The 19165-nt window shown below is 38.4% G+C and overlaps 1 protein-coding gene across 1 annotated transcript in view; it reads left to right on the forward strand.

The window, feature by feature from the left end:
* The window catches only part of LOC129641177 (growth arrest-specific protein 2-like), a gene marked incomplete at its 5' end in the record, with an annotated part of 115907 nt that overhangs the window by 36798 nt on the left and 59944 nt on the right, over positions 1–19165 (forward strand). The window contains 2 exons of the mRNA XM_055565961.1: positions 5439–5580; positions 13142–13249. Coding sequence (XP_055421936.1) covers positions 5439–5580; positions 13142–13249 — 250 coding nt within the window. The remainder of the gene's footprint in view (positions 1–5438; positions 5581–13141; positions 13250–19165) is intronic.

Raw genomic sequence — 19165 nt, forward strand, 5'->3', positions numbered from 1 at the left:
TTAAAAAGGATTGCCTGTTGAAGTTCATCCAGTGAGTTAGTAGCAAAAATTAATTTATAACTTCTGCTATGCTTCAGCACTGAGATATTCCTGCTATCCCACAATTCTGAGAAAATTAATTTAAAGGAAGCCTATGTGAGTTTTTCAACTGTGGTGTTGGAGAAGACTCTTGAGAGTCCCTTGGACTGCAAGGAGTTTCAACCGGTCCATCCTAAAGGAAATCAGTCCTGGGTGTTCATTGGAAGAACTGATGTTGAAGCTGAAACTTCAGTACTTTGGCCACCTGATGCTAAGAGCTGACTCATTTGAAAAGACCCTGATGCTGGGAAAGATTGAATGCAGGAGGAGAAGGGGACGACAGGGGATAAGATGGTTGGATGGCATCACCGACTCAATGAACATGGGTTTGGGTGGACTCTGGGAGTTGGTGATGGATAGGGAGGCCTGGTGTGCTGCAGTCCATGGGGTCATAAAGAGTCAGACACGACTGAGTGACTGAACTGAACTGATGTGAGTTTTTGGTAAAGGATACAAACAATAGTAACATAACAATATTGTAAATTTAAAAAGTATTCACAATCTAAAAGCTGAGAGTTATGTTTTATGTGATGGGAATTTTAGGATTTCATGGCTGGGAGACAGCATCTCAAGTGACTCTGAGAGAACTGCTCCAAGGAGGCATGGGGAGGAGCCAGGTTATATATAAGTTTTACCCCAAAGGGCAAGTAGTCTGAACATCATGGGCTTACCGTGGCCCATGGTAAAGATCCAGTCTGCCAATTCAGGAGATGTAGGAGACACGGGTTCAATCCCTGGTTCAGGAGGAGGGCATGGCAACCTACTCCAGGATTCTTGTGTTGAGAATCCCATGGAGAGAGGAGTCTGACGAGTTACTGCCCATAGGGTCGCAAAGAATCTGACATGACTGAAGCGACTTAGCACACATGCACAGTCTGAACATCAAAAGATTATTTTTAATTAAAGGAAGCCAGATATCTCAGGTTAAGGAATTTAGTGTTTTTCTTTTTTTATGGGAAGATGCAAAAGTCTGGGCTCACTGAAATGATTCCTTTCACATGCATCGCAGCTATCTGGGTTCAGTATCCTGTTTTTCACGTCCTGAACTTCCTTAGGGTTGCAGTCTAATGGATGTTGGCTCACAGGTAATCCTTTCCTTCCTGAGTGCCGTTAGGGCTCAGGAGCTCATATTAAAGGACTGGAATTGCTGATGATTGTGACATCCATGTTTACTGATACAGCAGGAGTATCCCATTTCTCATAATAAATACAACTACATCTTCATTATGAGACTGTTTCATTATATCATTGGATGGCATAATATATTTTAAAAAATTAAAACTTTGGCAAAAGGACCCCAATGTTGCAGTTTACTGGTTGTGCAAGCTTTGATACATCAGTTTTCAATAGCCATTTCAGAGGTGGTGCCCTGTGTCAGACACTGTACTGGGTATGTAATGGATACTGTTTTTATTCCTTCTAACTGTATTGAAACACAGGAATTAGAATTTTCACTTTTTAGTGAAATAAAACAGAGACTCAGCAATGACGTATATCAAGATTCCGCAATGGTCCAGACACATGGAAGATGTTCAATTTATAGTTATTCTTTTAACTTTCGTCTTCCTCCCTCCTTCCCGCCTCCCCCCTCTCTCCCCCTCTTCTGCTACATCTTAAGGTGATTTGCTAAATGTAAAGAGTAGGTTAATGGCACAGTTATCTCAAGTCTGCCTCAGGGAAGAATGATACCCAGATCTCTAAGTGAATATTGTTGGTACTTGTCAACAGTATGAGACACTGGGTTGAGTAAAGTGTAATTAGTGAGCTCTTGAAAGTTAAAAATGTATTTTAGTTTTGAATAAGGTTTAACGTCTTCTAGAAGAACACTTTTTAGGGGTAAGGTACCTATTTACATTTAATGTTGATATGTTTTATTAAAGTGATACACATTTAAAGATCCAAAACAATGAACTCTGATTCATTTCTGGAACCTGAACACATTGTTATAGGAGAATCCAGAGTTTTTTCCCCATTCAGACAGTAGCTGTTAAGTACCTGTTGTGAGCCAGGATTCGTACGACCTGCTGAGGTGGCTGTGAATCACAGTGGTCTCTACTGTTACAGAATCTGCAGTCCATTGCATGTTTCTACAAACGTCCTATTAACTGGCTAATCTGTTTAAAAGGTTTGAAATGTGATAGCGCCTAAAGTCTTTTCGCTAATGATTTATGTAGCTAAAAATTACTCTGTTCACTAGAAGCAGTTATCAAAACAGCAATTATTATTTGAGTTGTGCCAGTTTAAACTGTTTTATACCAAATTCTGATATGTTTTCCAGCTCTCAAAGAGCACTTGATGCGTGTGTAATGTAAGTTAAATGAACAAACCATTAGAACGGGAGAGTGATAATCTAAACTTTTACATTTAACAATGTTTTTTTAATATACTATTCAGTCACTCTAAGGTACTGGACATATTGCCAACATATTTATTCTCTCTATATAGATTATTTACTTTGTAGACAATCCATAGCCTATTTTTTTTAATTGCCAAGTGACTTTTTCCTCTTCTTTTTAACATGTGATCACCTGATTAAAATATCGGAGAAAACCTGAAGTCAAAAACCTGTATCGTGTCTTTGTCCTTTTCCTAGCTAGTTCTGTATTTTCTCTGGGTCTGTTTTATTTATTCTATAAAACTGAAAGGATATAACTACATGAACTCAAAGATCCTCTAGAATTATCTTTGGTCTCCCCCACCTAGGCATTATAATATACAACTGATATGTATTGAGGAAATCAAATCAATTTCACATTTACTCTAAGGAAAATATGATTAGGAGAGAGGTGAATGCTATTAACAACTATATCTCTGTCTTTAAACTGCTGTGACATTTATAATTTACAGCATATAATTTTACCATATTGTCATTTTAATTTTTGTCTGTATTCATTTTCTTTCTTGCTAACACTATAAATGCTTTCGTTATGTTGTTCCTAAGAGAATAATCAATGATGCTGTGTAACCCATTCTACATTATTCTGAGTCCATAAAGATATACAATTAACAGTGAATTTCTTCTCTATAAATTCATTTAAGAACTTTTATTTGGAAAGTTTGCTGTTTTCAACTTGACTCTGACTTTATTTCCATCATTAAAACATTTGTATTCAAAATAGGAGTTCGGTTACAGCACTAATATCATTAAAGCTAATAAATCTGAAATTTGAAGACAAAATTAACATGGTAATTCATGTTATTGACTCATCAATGTACTACATGGAGTCTTTTAATTTATTTTTGTAGGTTCTTAGGAGTCTGTTCATACATATTTTCCTATATAGCTGTAACTAACTTAACTACAATGACATCTGCATTTTTTTTAATACCAAATGGACCTTTGTACATGAAAGTCTGGCCTTAATTTTGGTGTTTTCTCTTGGATCTTTTGGTCTGATTTTAGCCATGACTTTAAACAGACATAAGCATCCCCTTAACCCATACCTGCTTTTTGTATTTATACTGTTGGAAGCTGTGATTGTGGCCTTCATTGTGATTTTCTCTGATGTACATATTGTCCTGCAAGATTTTATACTGACCCATGCTGTATTTCCTGATTCAACTGTGTGTGTGCTCAGAGCTCAGTTGTGTCCAGCTCTTTGCAACCCCAGGGACTGTAGCCTGCCAGGGTCCTCTGTTCATGGGCTTCTCCAGGCAAGAATACTGGAGTGGTTTGCCATTTCCTTCTCCAGGGGACCTTCCTAACCCAGGGACTGAAGCCCATGTACTCCTGCATCTCCTGCATTGGCAGGCAGATTGTTTATCATTGTGCCACCTGGGAAGCCCCTTGGCTACTGTAGGAGCCCTTCTTTTCTGCAGATTCATCATCTGTGACACACACTTACTGATGCATAGGCTATCACCTGAAGAGTATGTATTAGCTGCTATCAGCCTCTACTTGGATATCCTCAACCTCTTTGACACCTTTGCAAGTTTTGGAAGCAATTAACAGAAAGTGATTGAAAGCACTATATAGAAACGAATTCATTAAGTACTAAATTTTGAGATATAATTAACTATTAAATATGTTTAAGATTTTATTTATATGCTGTATACTATATTATAAAGTATAAATCTCCTTTTACTATTAACAGATTTTAACCTTATTAGAAAAGAAAAAGTATAGAAGATAAATTCCAGAGAATTATTCAGTGTTGCAATAAAATTATGTTAAAATGTTAATGACATTTCATTATAAAATGATGTATTGAGAATTAAAAATCTGCTCAACAGATATTTTGACTTAAAATTTAACACTTTTGGTTTTCTGGAGTATAGGTTTCCTCTAAAAATTATAGCAGTATACCAGTGACTAATGAAACTTTGGCAAATTGTTGACTGCAGTAGTTTGCTAGGGTGCCTTAACAAAGTACCACAGATTTTATGGCTTAAACAGAAGTTTCTTTTCTTACAGTTCTGAGGTCAAGGTGTCAGCAGGGTTGGTTTCTTCTGAGGTGTCTCTTTTGGCTGGTAGATGGTCATGTCCCTGTATCTTCACATGGACATCTCTCTGTATTTGTCTGTGTCCAAATTTCCTCTTCTTATAAAGATACCAGACATATTGGAATAGGCCCCACCCTAAAGACCTCATTTTATGTTAATTACCTCCTTGTAAAGATTCTATTTCCAAATACAGTCACATTCTGAGGTACTAGAAGTTAGGACTTTACACTGGGCTTAATGTTTGTGTCCCCCCAAATAGTTTGTTGAAACCTAATGCCTACTATGATGATATGAGGAAGCAGGGCTTTGGGGATGAGGATGGAGTTCTCATGAATGGGATTAGTGCTCTTATAAAAGAGACCCCACAGAGACCCCTTACCCTTTCTGCCACACGAGGTAACAGCGAAAAGACACAGTCTATGAACCAGGAGTGCTTCCAAGATGGTGCGGTGCTGAAGAATCTGCCTGCAGTGCAGGAACTGCAAGAGATATGGGTTCGAGCCCTGGGTTAGGAAGATCCCCTAGAGGAGGAAATGGCTACCCACTCCAGTATTCTTGCCTGGGAAACTCCATGGACAGAGGAGCCAGGCAGGCTACAGTCCACGGGTCACAAAAGAGACACAACCAAGCAACTGAGGACACTGAGCACATATACCTGTAAACATGTAAACATATGTGTGTGTGTATATATATGCATGTATATTTATGTATGTGTGTATGTATGTATGTATATATATAAAAATTTTCTTCCTGCTTAAAAGGGTGACAATTTAAGTACCTACCAGAAAGCCAGAAAAAAATTAGTGTTATTTTGAAAAGTTAGCAGTTTGGTCTTGTGGTGTTCATAATTGAATGTATGTCAAGTGCATCATTATTATAAGTTATGCATGTTTACTTGTCTGGTGTCTTTTAAAAAGGTATGGTGTAGAGCCTCCTGGTTTGATAAAATTGGAAAAAGAGATAGAACAAGAAGAAACACTCTCTGCCCCTTCTCCTTCACCTTCTCCTTCATCAAAGTCTTCTGGAAAAAAGAGTACAGGAAACTTATTGGATGATGCAGTAAGTAAAATTCATTGGGTTTCTTACCAGTACTTGCTCCTTTTTGAACTTCAGAACTCATTCTATTCAGTCTCCTCTTTGTCTCACCTCTACCTATTCCAATGTTACTGCAATTTCTTTTAGAGTCCTATGAGAAAGTTTATCCTGCAATTCAAGACTCAAAACTGAGCCACTTATCTTATTTAAAGTACAGCATCACTTAATTCTGCTGAGTAGTACCTTAAATTTTAGGATAGTAAGTCCAGCTCCTGAAAATTGTCTTTGAAAACACTTAAGCCTTGATACTATTGGTTCCTGCTCCCTTATTCATTGATAAGAAGTCTGAAGGCATGGGATCTTAAGGACTGTTAAAGAAGGAAAGGCAAAATGCAATGGAGAAGACAACTGTCCTTTACTGACTCTGCACCAGGGTAGGAGGTGGTCTGCCACAGTTCTTCAGGTGATCTTGTTAGGCAGGTTTCTTATTGAGAAACCTGAGGTGTGAAGTTGAGTGACCTGCTGAGAGGAAGAGAGAAGCTTAGATTGCAGCCCAATTTTGTCTAACTCTGAGGTCACCCTCCCTCTACTTAACAGAGTTCTTGAGTCACCGTTGTTGGCAGATTAGGAAATATTTTCATTACCTCCTCATCCAGAAAACAGATTCTGGGTGTAACAGTAAACAGGATGAAGTAAAATTCCCTGGCTACTTCCGTTGTCTCTTAAGTCGTTCTTGGTCTTTAGTGGTGTGTCTGATTACATGTATGCACTTACTTCTCAGCACATATGTTTGGAGTGTGAATGTCAGACCTGCCTCTGGGTTTTGTGAAAAATGTAAACCTTGGGGATGTTAGACTGAAGTATGTCTCACATACACAGATAAGATCCTTTGGTACAATATGTACAGTATGTCTCACATACACGGGGAGAGTTCTTAGAAGCTAGCACCAACCATGATGCCCGTTCTGAGGAGTAGGCAGAACTGAAAAGGACAGCTGGCTCTTGGCTGAGAGTTTCTTTCCCTCGGGCCTGAACCAAAAAGATCTGGGGAAATGACTGATTGGTGCTGTTGGATATAGAAAGATTCCCCCACCTTTTATTCTCTTTTGTGTGACACTATAACCTATATTGCATATTTAGATGAACAGAAATATAACAATTTGTCTGACAGATTGAGAATTCCCATTTCTGCTAAGGGCAGCACATTATACACTTAGCCCATCAAGTTATCTTATCCGATACCAGTTTAATTTAGTTTTCCTATGTTCAGTCCACTCAGAAATGAAAGGATAGGCAGGGCATTTCAATATAATTCAGTCGTGTCTGACTCTGTGCGACCCCATAGACGGCAGCCCGCCCACCAGGCTCCCCCGTCCCTGGGATTCTCCAGGCAAGAACACTGGAGTGGGTTGCCATTTCCTTCTCCAATGCATGAAAGTGAAAGTGGAGTCGCTCAGTCGTGTCCAACTCTTAGCGACCCCATGGACTGCAGCCCACCAGGGTCCTCCGTCCATGGGATTTTCCAGGCAAGAGTACTGGAGTGGGGTGCCATTGCCTTCTCCGATAATGCACCTAAAAGGATGTTAAAATCACAGGAATGTTTTTAAAGATCAGTCACATGCCTTGCATCCTACTATTCCATTTTTATTTTGTAAGGTAGTTGAGTAACTTGGTATTAATAGTATGTAATGGCACATTATATATTGGTAAGAACAACTTTTCTTTTTTCTCAATTATACTTTTTTGATTAGACTTCATTTAGAGTAAGATCTTCCTTTTAGTCTTTCTCTTATAAAAGTGTTTTTCTGTGGCTACTCTGATCTTAGTCCTTTTCCTCTAAGCTGTTACCTTCATTCACTTTCTTTTCTTTTTTTTTTTTAATTTTATTTTATTTTTAAACTTTACATAATTGTATTAGTTTTGCCAAATATCAAAATGAATCCGCCACAGGTATATATGTGTTCACTTTCTTTAATGCATTATAGTCAGAGGTCTGGCCAGCATCACCCTTAACCTCCTTATGAATGAATTAGTGAATCAAATGAATATTTTAGTCCTCAAATTATGAGACCACTTTCCGGTGTATCTGACCCTGTTGACCACTCTGTTCTCGTAATTCTCCACAAGTATTATTGCTACCAGAAAGATCAACCTAAAGGGAATTCAGAATTGATTAAATTTTTATGGGAGCTCTATAATGTCCAGGGTAAAGCCCACACTCATGTATGTGTCACATAAGGCCTCCATGTTGTGGCCCATTTTGTCTTTCCCAGCCCTTTTTACACTCTGGGTTCATTCTTGCATAGTAATGGATCTATTGTAAACCTGTCCTCTAAGCCCAAATGCCCAAGGATTATTTTATGCCCTGTATTTTTCCTCATTTGCTTTCCTCACCCTGCTCATTTTTGGTTTCTACTTTTAGACACCCTTTCATCTTCTAAAGCTCAAGTTGCACGGTCTTCTATAGAAAGTTTTCTTGGCATCTCTCATTCCCGGTAAAATTGACGAATGTGTCCTTGGTTCCTCAAGTGTTTTTATACATTTAGTGAAGTGTTTATCATGTTGGGCATAAATACCTGTTCTTCTCTAGGTACTGTCTTTGTTCTCAAAGACGAGGACCATATTTTATTCAGCTATATCTAGTGCCATGCTAATTGGATACATTGTTAATGTGAGTAATCAAAGCTTGAAAAAGATTCTCCCTTTTTCTGTTTGTCTGGAATGGCCCTGTGCTCTGGAGAAAATGTGCATTTCTCAGCTCTGCTGTAACTTAGCAGAAGGAGGAGGAGATGTTGCCCCTTGGGCTGTTTACCTGAGCCTGGGCAAAGTAGCTAGAATGGTTCCCTTTCTTCACCAGCTTGTCTCCCATGTGGCCACCCCTCATCCTTGAGAAGGGGAGAAGGACAGGGGAAGAAGGTGGTGAAACAACTACGAAAGGGATTTTGGAAAAGTTTTACCAATAATCCAGTTCAGAGCACATACATGAGTTAGAGACTGTCTTCAAAATGGCAAGACTCATTCTGTGGTTGCTCTCGCTATGCCAGATTCTGTTCTTGCAGCTGGAAACAAGGAAGGGGCTTTCGAGAAGCTTTAAATCCCTTGACAGTTTTTCAGGGTTTGGGAACTTAACCGTCTGTATAGTTAGGGGTTTTCATCGAATGTAGGAAATGTGCTAAGTGGATTCTTATCTATTGTTGCCAGCTAGAAAGCTGTGTGTGCAGTCCTCAAACCAGCATTTCTCAAAGAATGTTTAATCAAACACTCACACCACCAGATGGCCCATGGCATGAATAATTCCATGGATAGGTTAGTTTAAGAAACACAGCTTACTATAGTCCCTACCTAGAGTTTGGCAATGCATTCTGGCATATGAAAGGCACTAATGAGTTCTATAATAAGATCTTGTTTAACCTGGAATTTTCCATGCTTCTTTGGCCACAGAAGCCTCTTAAAGTCTCCTTCATACTACACTGGGGAAACTGCACTGAAATATTTGCATTCTGTTTAAGTGAGAGTTTTTCACCAAAGTGTTTTATTTCAGGGACAGTAGAACAGAGAGAAAAACCATTTGGGTCTCACTAATGGTTTAAATCAGAGCTTCATATGTCAAATATGAAAAGGAAATAGTTCATATGGCAACTGCTTCCCTGCATATGAGGCATAGATAGCCATTGGGGAGTTGCAATTCACATACTCCAACATGTGCTTTAGAATGGGGGTATAAAAATATTGCTTGCAAAGTTCCTGTGTTTATTTAATAATATTGAATATTTATACTCTAGAGATATTATTTATATCAAAAAAGAGGGAAAGAAGAATAAAGAAGAATAGTGAAGAAGAAAAAGAAAAAGATGGAGAAAAGAGTAAAGAAAGGAGGAAAAAAAAAAGAGACAGACCCGTGTTAAAACGTCATATTCCAGTGACTAGTTCCAACAATAACTGCCAGTTTAGAAACTTTCAATGCATCTTCACATTTCCTTGTTTGACTTAGGAGATTTGTGGAAAATTGGGGGAAAAAATAGGTGACCCTTAATGTGGGTAATACATCCCACCTTCTTTAATCAAGCAAGACATCCTAAGAGGAACAGAACACAGTGGAGTCATTCAGATTAATTTATTCCCCAGATGTCCTGATAAAGTGACTCAGCTGTGATAAAATGATGGGGTCAGGTTTAGTTCCCTTGTGTTGAGCCTGTTCCCACACAATGAGTTGAATACAGTTCTAAGAAACTAGTCTTACTTTCTTCCTCTTCTCCATCAACTTCCTCAGTCTGGGGATGAGAGATAGTATGATTCTGAGTAATCAGGCTCCTCTTGAAATCCCATTTCAGCAGAATACTGGCTGGGTTCCTGGCCAAAAACAGAACACCTGCCAGACTGACTTATCCCAAGGTAATGTAAGAAGCACAGGTGTCATTAGTCACTGTTTACTTAACAATATGTTTCCATTACCCACAGTCTGGCCTTGTCTCTTCCATTTCTGCCTCCAGCTCTCACACAACTACACAAAAGCCCTTGATTTAAAAAAAAGCAAGTGTATTTTCAAAGCTTAGGAAGACATTAGAGAAGGACAGACCACTTGAGAAAATGTTTCTTGTATTTTATTTCATTTGATACCAACAGTTTCTGTATTTTGTCTAAAAACACTTCAAGATGGAAATACTTTCCATACACACTTGTGACTGTCATTTCTTAGCAGAGGAACCACTTGAATAGCAATTTAATGTCTGCTCAATTACTAAGCTGCAGAAAAGCTATGCCAAATATGAGTTTCTTAAACTTTGGGCCATGTGCTTTTATGATGCTGATTGTTGGATATTTTTGGGGGGAGGTGGCCAAAGTCCTTCTCTTCTCCTCCCCCTCCTTTCCTTCTTTTCTCATGGAATTATTGTGGTGCTAAGAAAAGCTGTACTACTTCTAGCAATTGTTTTCAATAAACCCAATTTATTTACATATTTATTTATAGTTTTAAAACATGTTTATAAATACATAGAAAAAGAGATACACATATTGGAATACTTAAAATGTCTAAAACAGTACACATTCATTGGTCCTGTAACCTCACCTCCACCCCAGACTATGGTTCTGCATCATAGAAGGGAATGTCGTACTTTTTGTTCTGTTATCACCATCTTGTTCAAGAATATCTCTTAAAAAAAATTCCTAGGGATAGAATACTATTAATACTGGGGGAGTGGGTAGATGTATCTATTGCCCAAGTATCATGTGGTAGGAAAAACTCAGAACTCAAAAGACATGGGCCTAATCACTAACATAATTAGGTATGTCACTTTTTCCATGAAGGCCATCTCTAAAATTCTTTGAATCCAGTTGATCTGTCACACTAATTCACTCTTGTGTCCTGTCTAAGTCCCTGTGCTTATTTATGCAATGTGTATTTATTGAACACACATTATATGCCATTAAGGTATTGTGTTTTATTTCAAGGACTTAAAACTATAATGAAGTACTCTCTCAATCCTCAAGTAACTCACAATCTGGCAAAGAGACATGAAGGTGAACCAGCCACTGAGATGCAATGTGCTGTAACACAAATAAGGAACAAGAATTGTAGGTTTATATGTTGACAGAATTAGGAGTCTAGAAGGAGCTGATGAAAATATATATCCTGAAATTGGTTCTCTTTTTCCCAGCAGTAGTGTTGGTTCTCCTTTCTAGGCATCCATGAGACATAATTGTATAGTTCCTTTTTTTAAGATTTTTTTTTTTAATGTGGACCATTTTTAAAGTCTTTACTAAATTTGTTACAGTATTGCTTCTGTTTTGTGTTTTGGTTTTTTTGGCCCTTGAGGCATGTGGGATCTTAGCTCTCTGACCAGGGATCGAACCCTCATTCCTTACCTTGGGAGTGCAGAGTTTTTAGCCACTGGACCACCAGCAAAGACCCCATAATTGTATAGCTCTTAAGATAAATTTTGCTTCAGGATTCCCCCACTTTTTCTAGCTTTCCCCTCTAATGTCTTATGCTTTCATACTTTCTGGAGCCTCACTTACTATAGGGAAAGCAAGTGGTGTAAGTTCTTTATTCCAGCATGCAAGTGAGTTCCTGTGTTATCCTTCCCACAGTTTTTGCTTAGTGGAGTGCTGATTGAAGTCAGACATCAAACTATTTGAAGAAATGATTGAATTTCTTTGATGACAAAATTCTAGGAATCATGTCTTTGTGGAAGTAAGGATTTGGATGAGGGGTATCCAAGCCAATTCCTTCAGAATCTAAATTTATTCTATGCAGCTTCTCAAATGTAGGTTGAGCATGATTTAGATCTGCCATCTATGGAAACTTTGACTCAATACACAAGGTATTATTTTGCATTGTCTGGTTGCGAAAGTGAAAGTCGCTCAGTCGTGTCCGACTCTTTGCGACCCCATGGGCGATGCAGTCCATGGAATTCTCCAGGACAGAATACTGGAGTGGGTAGCCTTTCCCTTCTCCAGGGGATCTTCCCAACCCATGGATCAAACCCAGGTCTCCTGCATTGCAGGTGGATTCTTTACCAGCTGAGCCGCCAGGGAAGCCCAAGAATACTGGAGTGGGTAGCCTATCCCTTTTCCAGAAGATCTTCCTGACCCAGGAATCAAACTGGGGTCTCCTGCATTGCAGGCAGATTCTTTACCAACTGAGCTATCAGGGAACCCTCTATTGTCTGGTTGGTTGGTTACTTTAAGAGAGGACAGGTATGAGACTCAACATGGCAGGTTCCCAACAAAGGAAAACATAAATAAACCTCATTCCTAAGACCATGGACTATATATTGTCTTTAGTAGTCACAACTATTTATAAGCATTTTGCATTTATCATTTAGTATTTGTATTTTTTAAAGAGTAGGGAGAACCCCATGGACAGAGAAGCCCTACAATCTATAGGGTCACAAAGAATCAGACATGACTGAAGTGACTTAGCATGCATGCACATGGAGATAAAACAGAAAATTTGGTAGTCAGACATGGATTCTATAAAATACATGTAAGCTGTAAGATACTGCTATGAGAATAGGTCTTGGAAGATGGGAATTACTGAGGAGTGAATTGCCAGATTAGTCTGGATGAATTAAAGATGACAAGGAGAGTTCAAAATAGGGTGAAGCAATAGTCTCATTTTAAAATAATAATAAAATTTAAACTCTCATTTATTTTGAAAATGGGTAGAATTAATATTAAAATTATGATAGGGAAGCATATGCACTGTTAATACAGATGCTGTTCTAGCCATCAGTAGACTTTCTTGGCAACACAATGTACACAATCTTCTTAATTCACTAAATATGAGACCCCAGCGCATCATCCCTACACTGCCAGTTGATTTGCTCCCGATTATCCTCCAGTATTATCATTGCCATCAGCTCGCTTAGGCCTTAGTGCAGTTACTGGCCTGCACAAAGTGCCTTCAGGGCCTGACCTTTACATAGTTAAGGTTTAATATATTTCTGTGCTCACATCATGTCCATAGGCTGATAGAGAACACATTCAAACGCGTTAATGGTTTAGGGGCCTTTGAACCCGTGAAACAAATTAATCTAAATGGATCTGATTAAGCAGAATGAACTTGCCAGCTCTTCTATTTCAGGTGAAGCGGATTTCTGAAGATCCTCCTTGCAAATGCCCAAGCAAGTTCTGCGTGGAGAGGCTTTCTCAAGGAAGATACCGCGTCGGAGAGAAGATCCTTTTTATTAGGGTAAATTTTCACTTTTCACTTGACAGCTTGCTCTCCTGAGCATGTACATAACTTGAGTTGGGGGTTACAGGGAAAATATGACCAGTAACTAAGCAGGAATTTCCCAGGTGGTGCTTACAATTGGGTTTGAACATAAGATATGGAAATTTTTATTATCATACATAATTACTGCTGAGGGCTAAATAAATACAACTTTATCTTTTTACATATACACCAAACAGATCATAGAATCAAATTGAATGAGGAAAAGAAGAGAAAACAAATTCCTTTTTGGTCTAGGCATTTAGTTTCAAAGGAACTAAATCTGCTTCAATGGGTAATAAGAAACACTATTCTGCCCTGGTTTTCCATATCTTAAGTTTGGGAAATGATCAATCCATAGGTCCTGATAACTTTCAAATTATTTGAATATGACTTTTGAAAAAGTTTGGGTTATGAACCAGGGTGAGGAAAGTCAAAACTCATTACAATAGAGTGATTAAATGATGACTGCCATTATCTTACTAGTTTTCTGGGTTAGAATAAAGAAATAGGGGGCCGGTGCCAATGAATGATTTGTAGAAACCAATGTATGATTGGATACTTTGCATACATGGCTATCTAATGTTTACTTATGTAAATGCATCTATATGCTTATGTAGATATGTTGATATATATGCACAAGTCTCTAAAGGTGAGGGAGAAATCTCTACCCAATATAAAGGATTCTTTAGTACAAGGGGATATCTCCAAGGTTTTTAACTGTCACTTTTAGGCAAATATGCTAATAATGCCCTGACAGTGGGAATTCTCTTGTTTCTAGTTTATCAAAAACAATTTCTCAAAGCCCCAGATTTGGCATTGTACCTTCCAATGAGCAGCACTGTTTTTGAACTATCTAATAACCCTGATGCTAGGAGGGATTGGGGGCAGGAGGAGAAGGGGATGACAGAGGATGAGATGGCTGGATGGTATCACCAACTCAATGGACATAAGTTTGGGTAAACTCCAGGAGTTGGTGATGGACAGGGAGGCCTGGCGTGCTGCAATTCACAGGGTCGCAAAGAGTCGGACACGACTAACTGACTGAACTGAACCGAATAGACCAACAAAGTTAAATGCAGTCAATTTCTGTCTATGGTACAGAAACCAATTTGCTTTCTTCCAAGGTTTAAATATATCAATTATTTTTCACTGTCTTTGGAGTGATGATGAAACCTCCTTGTTGACTTCTGTAATAACAGAGATTTAGGTATTTCTATTTAGCCATGCTGTGTATCTTTGAAATGTAAACAGGTGGCTTTCAGCCTAATGTCATGACCTTGTGGAGGAGAGAGGTAAGAATTTTCCTTTGTTCTTTGTTTATTCACTTAGTTGGTAACTACCCAGGTCTCAAGTACTGAAAAATCACTTGGCAATATAAAGCTGTATAAGCTTGTAGGAAGATTTTCAGAAATATGTCTTAGATGCCATGAAAATGTCTATACTATTTGATTTGTCAACCTCAATGCAACTCCATGTAAATATTTTAACGATGCTATTCCATGTAAACAATCTAACAATAATTTTAAAAACTGGTCCTCAGATATGCAACAGTATCATCTGGGAAATGGTTAGAAATGCAAATTCTTGAGCCTGTCTCTGGACTATTGAATCAGAAGCTCTGAGGATGGGGCCCAGACACCTGTGCTTTAACAAGCCTTCTAGATGATTCTGATGCATCCTAAAGTTTGAAACCACTAATCTAAAAGAGAGAACTAACTGTATGAATGAAAAGATCTGGTTTTTAACAGTATAATTAGAAATCACTTGCATATCTGATCATGGAAGTATATAACCATTGAGGTACTAGGAATGATTATTTTAAAGACTTCTCTGTATCATGAGAAAAAACTGAAGAAACAATGTTAAGTGGGAAAACAGACTTTGAAATTGTATTTACATATAAAAATATCTGTGTATAAATCCAATATGATTAAGACTTAAAGGGAATAGGAATAATTGAAAATATTTTTTTAATTTTCAGAAGGCATTAAGTTATGAGTGAATAATTTTTTTCTGTTCTACATTTATTTCTGATGATATTAAAAATAAGGATTCTTTAAAAGAAGAGAAGTCAGCAACCTGATACAGTTGCAAATGTGAGAATAAATAAATGGACTTCTAAAATGTATCAGATTAATTAGCTCAGTGCTCATTTTTCTGATCTTTTATCTAAGCTTTTTATCTTCTGAACAAGAGTAGAGAGGTTTATTGGCACCATGGTGTTGTTTAGACCAGGGAGGGCTTTGCATTTTGTTGTGAACTTGTAGCATATTTTTCCTTGGATGAAGCTCTCATCTTTCCTTATTGTTCTTTACTATTTTATTTTTCCATTGTGAAAACTCACACAAATTGTTTGCAGTTAGCCCTAGGAAATGTATAAACATATTAATATAAATGCCCTTCTCTTTTCAGACCCCATCAGTGAGCCATATGCTCAGTTTTCTCCCTGCTGAAGTTTTAATGACTAAAAACTTTATAGTCATTAAGGTTTTTATCATTTGATATCCCTTTCCTTCCAGGCTCAGTTTTTAATGACATGCAAATAATCTAATACAATAAACTGACCTGTGCTAATGCATGAATTGGATGTAAATGACTCCAGTGAATAGAACTTCCATGGGGCGTAAGATCTTTACACTTAACACAGTTGTTCTCGTGTTCTGATAGTGGAGCATGAGGGCAAGCCAGTGGGCTAACATGTGGTGAAATAGCTGACTTTTTTCGTGCTTTGGGCACTAATACAATGAATAATTTTTTTGTTTAATTACAGTTTACCACTACCCTAAATTTAGAGTTGTTCAAAATGTGTTTCAAGGATTTATAGTTCTAGAAGATGTTAAAAAATATTATTCATAAAGAAGAAGGGTATGACCATGGGTTTAAACAGATTTTTTTAATAACTCTTATTACTGATAATTGACTCTATTAGCCTCTATCTTAGCACCTGTGATATATCTCACTTTAACTTCTCAGTGCAATGTTGCCATTCTCATTGTACAGCTGAGAAACACAGAGGTTGAGTAACTTCCCAGATTATAAGCAAATAGGTGATGAAGCTCAGTTCAGTTCTATCACTCAGTCATGTCTGACTCTTTGCGACCCCATAAGTGATGAAAGTAGGGAAAACCAAGAGATTATTCATGTATGACCTAAATAAAATCCCTTACAATTATACAGTGGGAGTGACAAATAGATTCAAGCGATTAGATCTGATAGATGGGGTGCCTAAAGAACTATGGACAGAGGTTTGTGATATTGTACAGGAGGCAGTGATCAAGACCATCCCCAAGAAAAATAAATGGAAAAGGCAAAATGGTTGTCTGACGAGGCCTTAAAAATAGTTGTGAAAAGAAGAGAAGCAAAAGGCAAAGGAAGAAAGGAAAGATAACCCATTTGAATGCAGAGTTCCAAAGAATAGCAAGGAGAGATAAGAAAGCCTTCCTCAGTGATCAGTGCAAAGATATAGAGGAAAATAATAGAATGGGAAAGACTAGAGATCTCTTCAAGAAAATTAGAGATACCAAGGGAACTTTTCATGCAAATATGGGCACAATAAAGGACAGAAATGGTATGAACCTAACAGAAACAGAAGATATTAAGAAGAGGTGGCAAGAATACACAGAACTATACGAAAAAAATCTTCATGACCCAGATAAACACGGTGGTGTGATCACTCACCTAGAACCAGAAATCCTGGAATGCAAAGTCAAGTGGGCCTTAGGAAGCATCACTGTGAACAAAACTAGTGGAGGTGATGGAATTCCAGTTGAGCTATTTCAAAGCTGAAAAGATGATGCTGTGAAAGAGCTGCACTCAATATGCCAGCACATTTGGAAAACTCAGCAGTGGCCAGAGGACTGGAAAAGGTCAGCTTTCATTCTAGTTCCAAAGATAGGCAATGCCAAAGAATATTCAAACTACCACACAATTGCACTCATCTCACAAGCTAGCAAAGTAATGCTCAAAATTCTCCAAGCCAGGCTTCAACAGTATGTGAACTGTGAACTTTCAGATATTCAAGCTGGATTTAGAAAAGGCAGAGGAACCAGAGATCAAATTGCCAACATATGTTGGATCTTCGAAAAAGCAAGAGAGTTCCAGAAAAACATCTACTTCTGCTTTATTCACTATGCCAAATCCTTTGTGTTTATCACAATAAACTGTGAATAATTCTTAAAGAGATGGAAATACCAGACCACCTGACCTCTCTTCTGAGAAATCTGTATGCAGGTCAAGAAGCAACAGTTAGAACTGGCCATGGAACAACAGACAGGTTCCAAATTGGGAAAGGAGTACGTCAAGGCTGTATATTGTCACCCTGCTTATCTAACTTATATGCAGCGTACATCATGAGAAATGCTGGGCTGGGTGAAGCACAAGCTGGAATCAAGACTGCCGGGAGAAATATCAATAACCTCAGATATGCAGATGACACCACTTATGGGCAGAAAGTGAAGAAGAACTAAAAAGCTTCTTGATGAAAGTGAAAGAGAAGAGTGAAAAATTGGCTTAAAACTCAACATTCAGAAAACCAATCATGGCATCCGTCCCATCACTTCATGGGAAATAGATGGGGAAACAGTGAGAGACTTTATTTTCTTGGGCTACAAAGTCACTGCAGATAGTGACTGTAGCCATGAAATTAAAAGACACTTGCTCCTTGGAAGAAAATCTATGACCAACCTAGACAGTATATTAAAAAGCAGAGACATTACTTTACCAACAAAGTTTCATCTAGTCAAAGCTATGGTTATCCAGTAGTCATATATGGATGTGAGAGTTGGACTACAAACAAAGCTGAGTGCCAAAAAATTGATTCTTTTGAACTGTGGTGTTGGAGAAGACTCTTGAGAGTCCCTTGGACTTTAGGATGGCCTGGTTGGATCTCTTGAAGGAAATCAGTCCTGAGTATTCCTTAGAAGGACTGATGCTGAAGCTGAAACACCAGAGCTTTGACCACCTGATGTGAAGAACTGACTCATTTGAAAAGGCCCTGGTGCTGGGAAAGATTGAAGGCAGGAGGAGAAACGGACGACAGAGGATGAGATGGTTGGATGGCTTCACCAACTCAAAGGACATGAGTTTGAGTAAGCTCTGGGAGTTGGTGATGGACAGGGAGGCCTGGTGTGCTGCGGTACATGGGGTCACAAAGAGTTGGACACGACTGAGCAACTGAGCTGAAGTGATGAAAGTAAGATTCAAAGGTCCAACTCCTGAATTTATACTCTTTAGCACGAAATAACAGAGAAGGCAATGGCACCCCACTCCAGTACTCTTGCCTAGCAAATTCCATGGACGGAGGAGCCTGGTAGGGTGCAGTCCATGAGGTCGCTAAGAGTCGGACACAACTGAGCGGCTTCACTTTCACTTTTCACTTTCATGCATTGGAGAAGGAAATGGCAACCCACTCCAGTGTTCTTGCCTGGAGAATCCCAGGGATGGCAGAGCCTGGTGGGCTGGCATCTATGGGGTTGCACAGAGTCGGGCACGACTGAAGCGACTTAGTAGTAGTAGTAACACTAAATAATACTGATTTATTTATCTGGGATTATCTGAGATTTCCTGGAGGGCTGAACATATTAATGTGATATATTAATCATGAGAATGAGATGTATTATGTACCATTTTCTGAATGTATCTGAACATGGAAATGGTCCCTATGCCACCTGTTTTCCCCAGAGCATTATCCTAGGCTAGGAGGTCATGAAAACATACTTTGGGAAAGACATTATCAATCAAATCAATTAAAAAATAATGTGTAACATAAAATTATATGAAAGTTTTCTGCAGTTTGCCACAGTTAAAATCTATTTATATCAAAGTGTGGCTTCCCAGGTGGCATAGTGGTAAAGAATATGTCTGCCAATGCAGAAGTAGGAGACATGAGTTTGA

Source organism: Bubalus kerabau, unplaced genomic scaffold, assembly GCF_029407905.1.
Source record: "Bubalus kerabau isolate K-KA32 ecotype Philippines breed swamp buffalo unplaced genomic scaffold, PCC_UOA_SB_1v2 scaffold_101, whole genome shotgun sequence".
Taxonomy (NCBI): domain Eukaryota; kingdom Metazoa; phylum Chordata; class Mammalia; order Artiodactyla; family Bovidae; genus Bubalus; species Bubalus kerabau.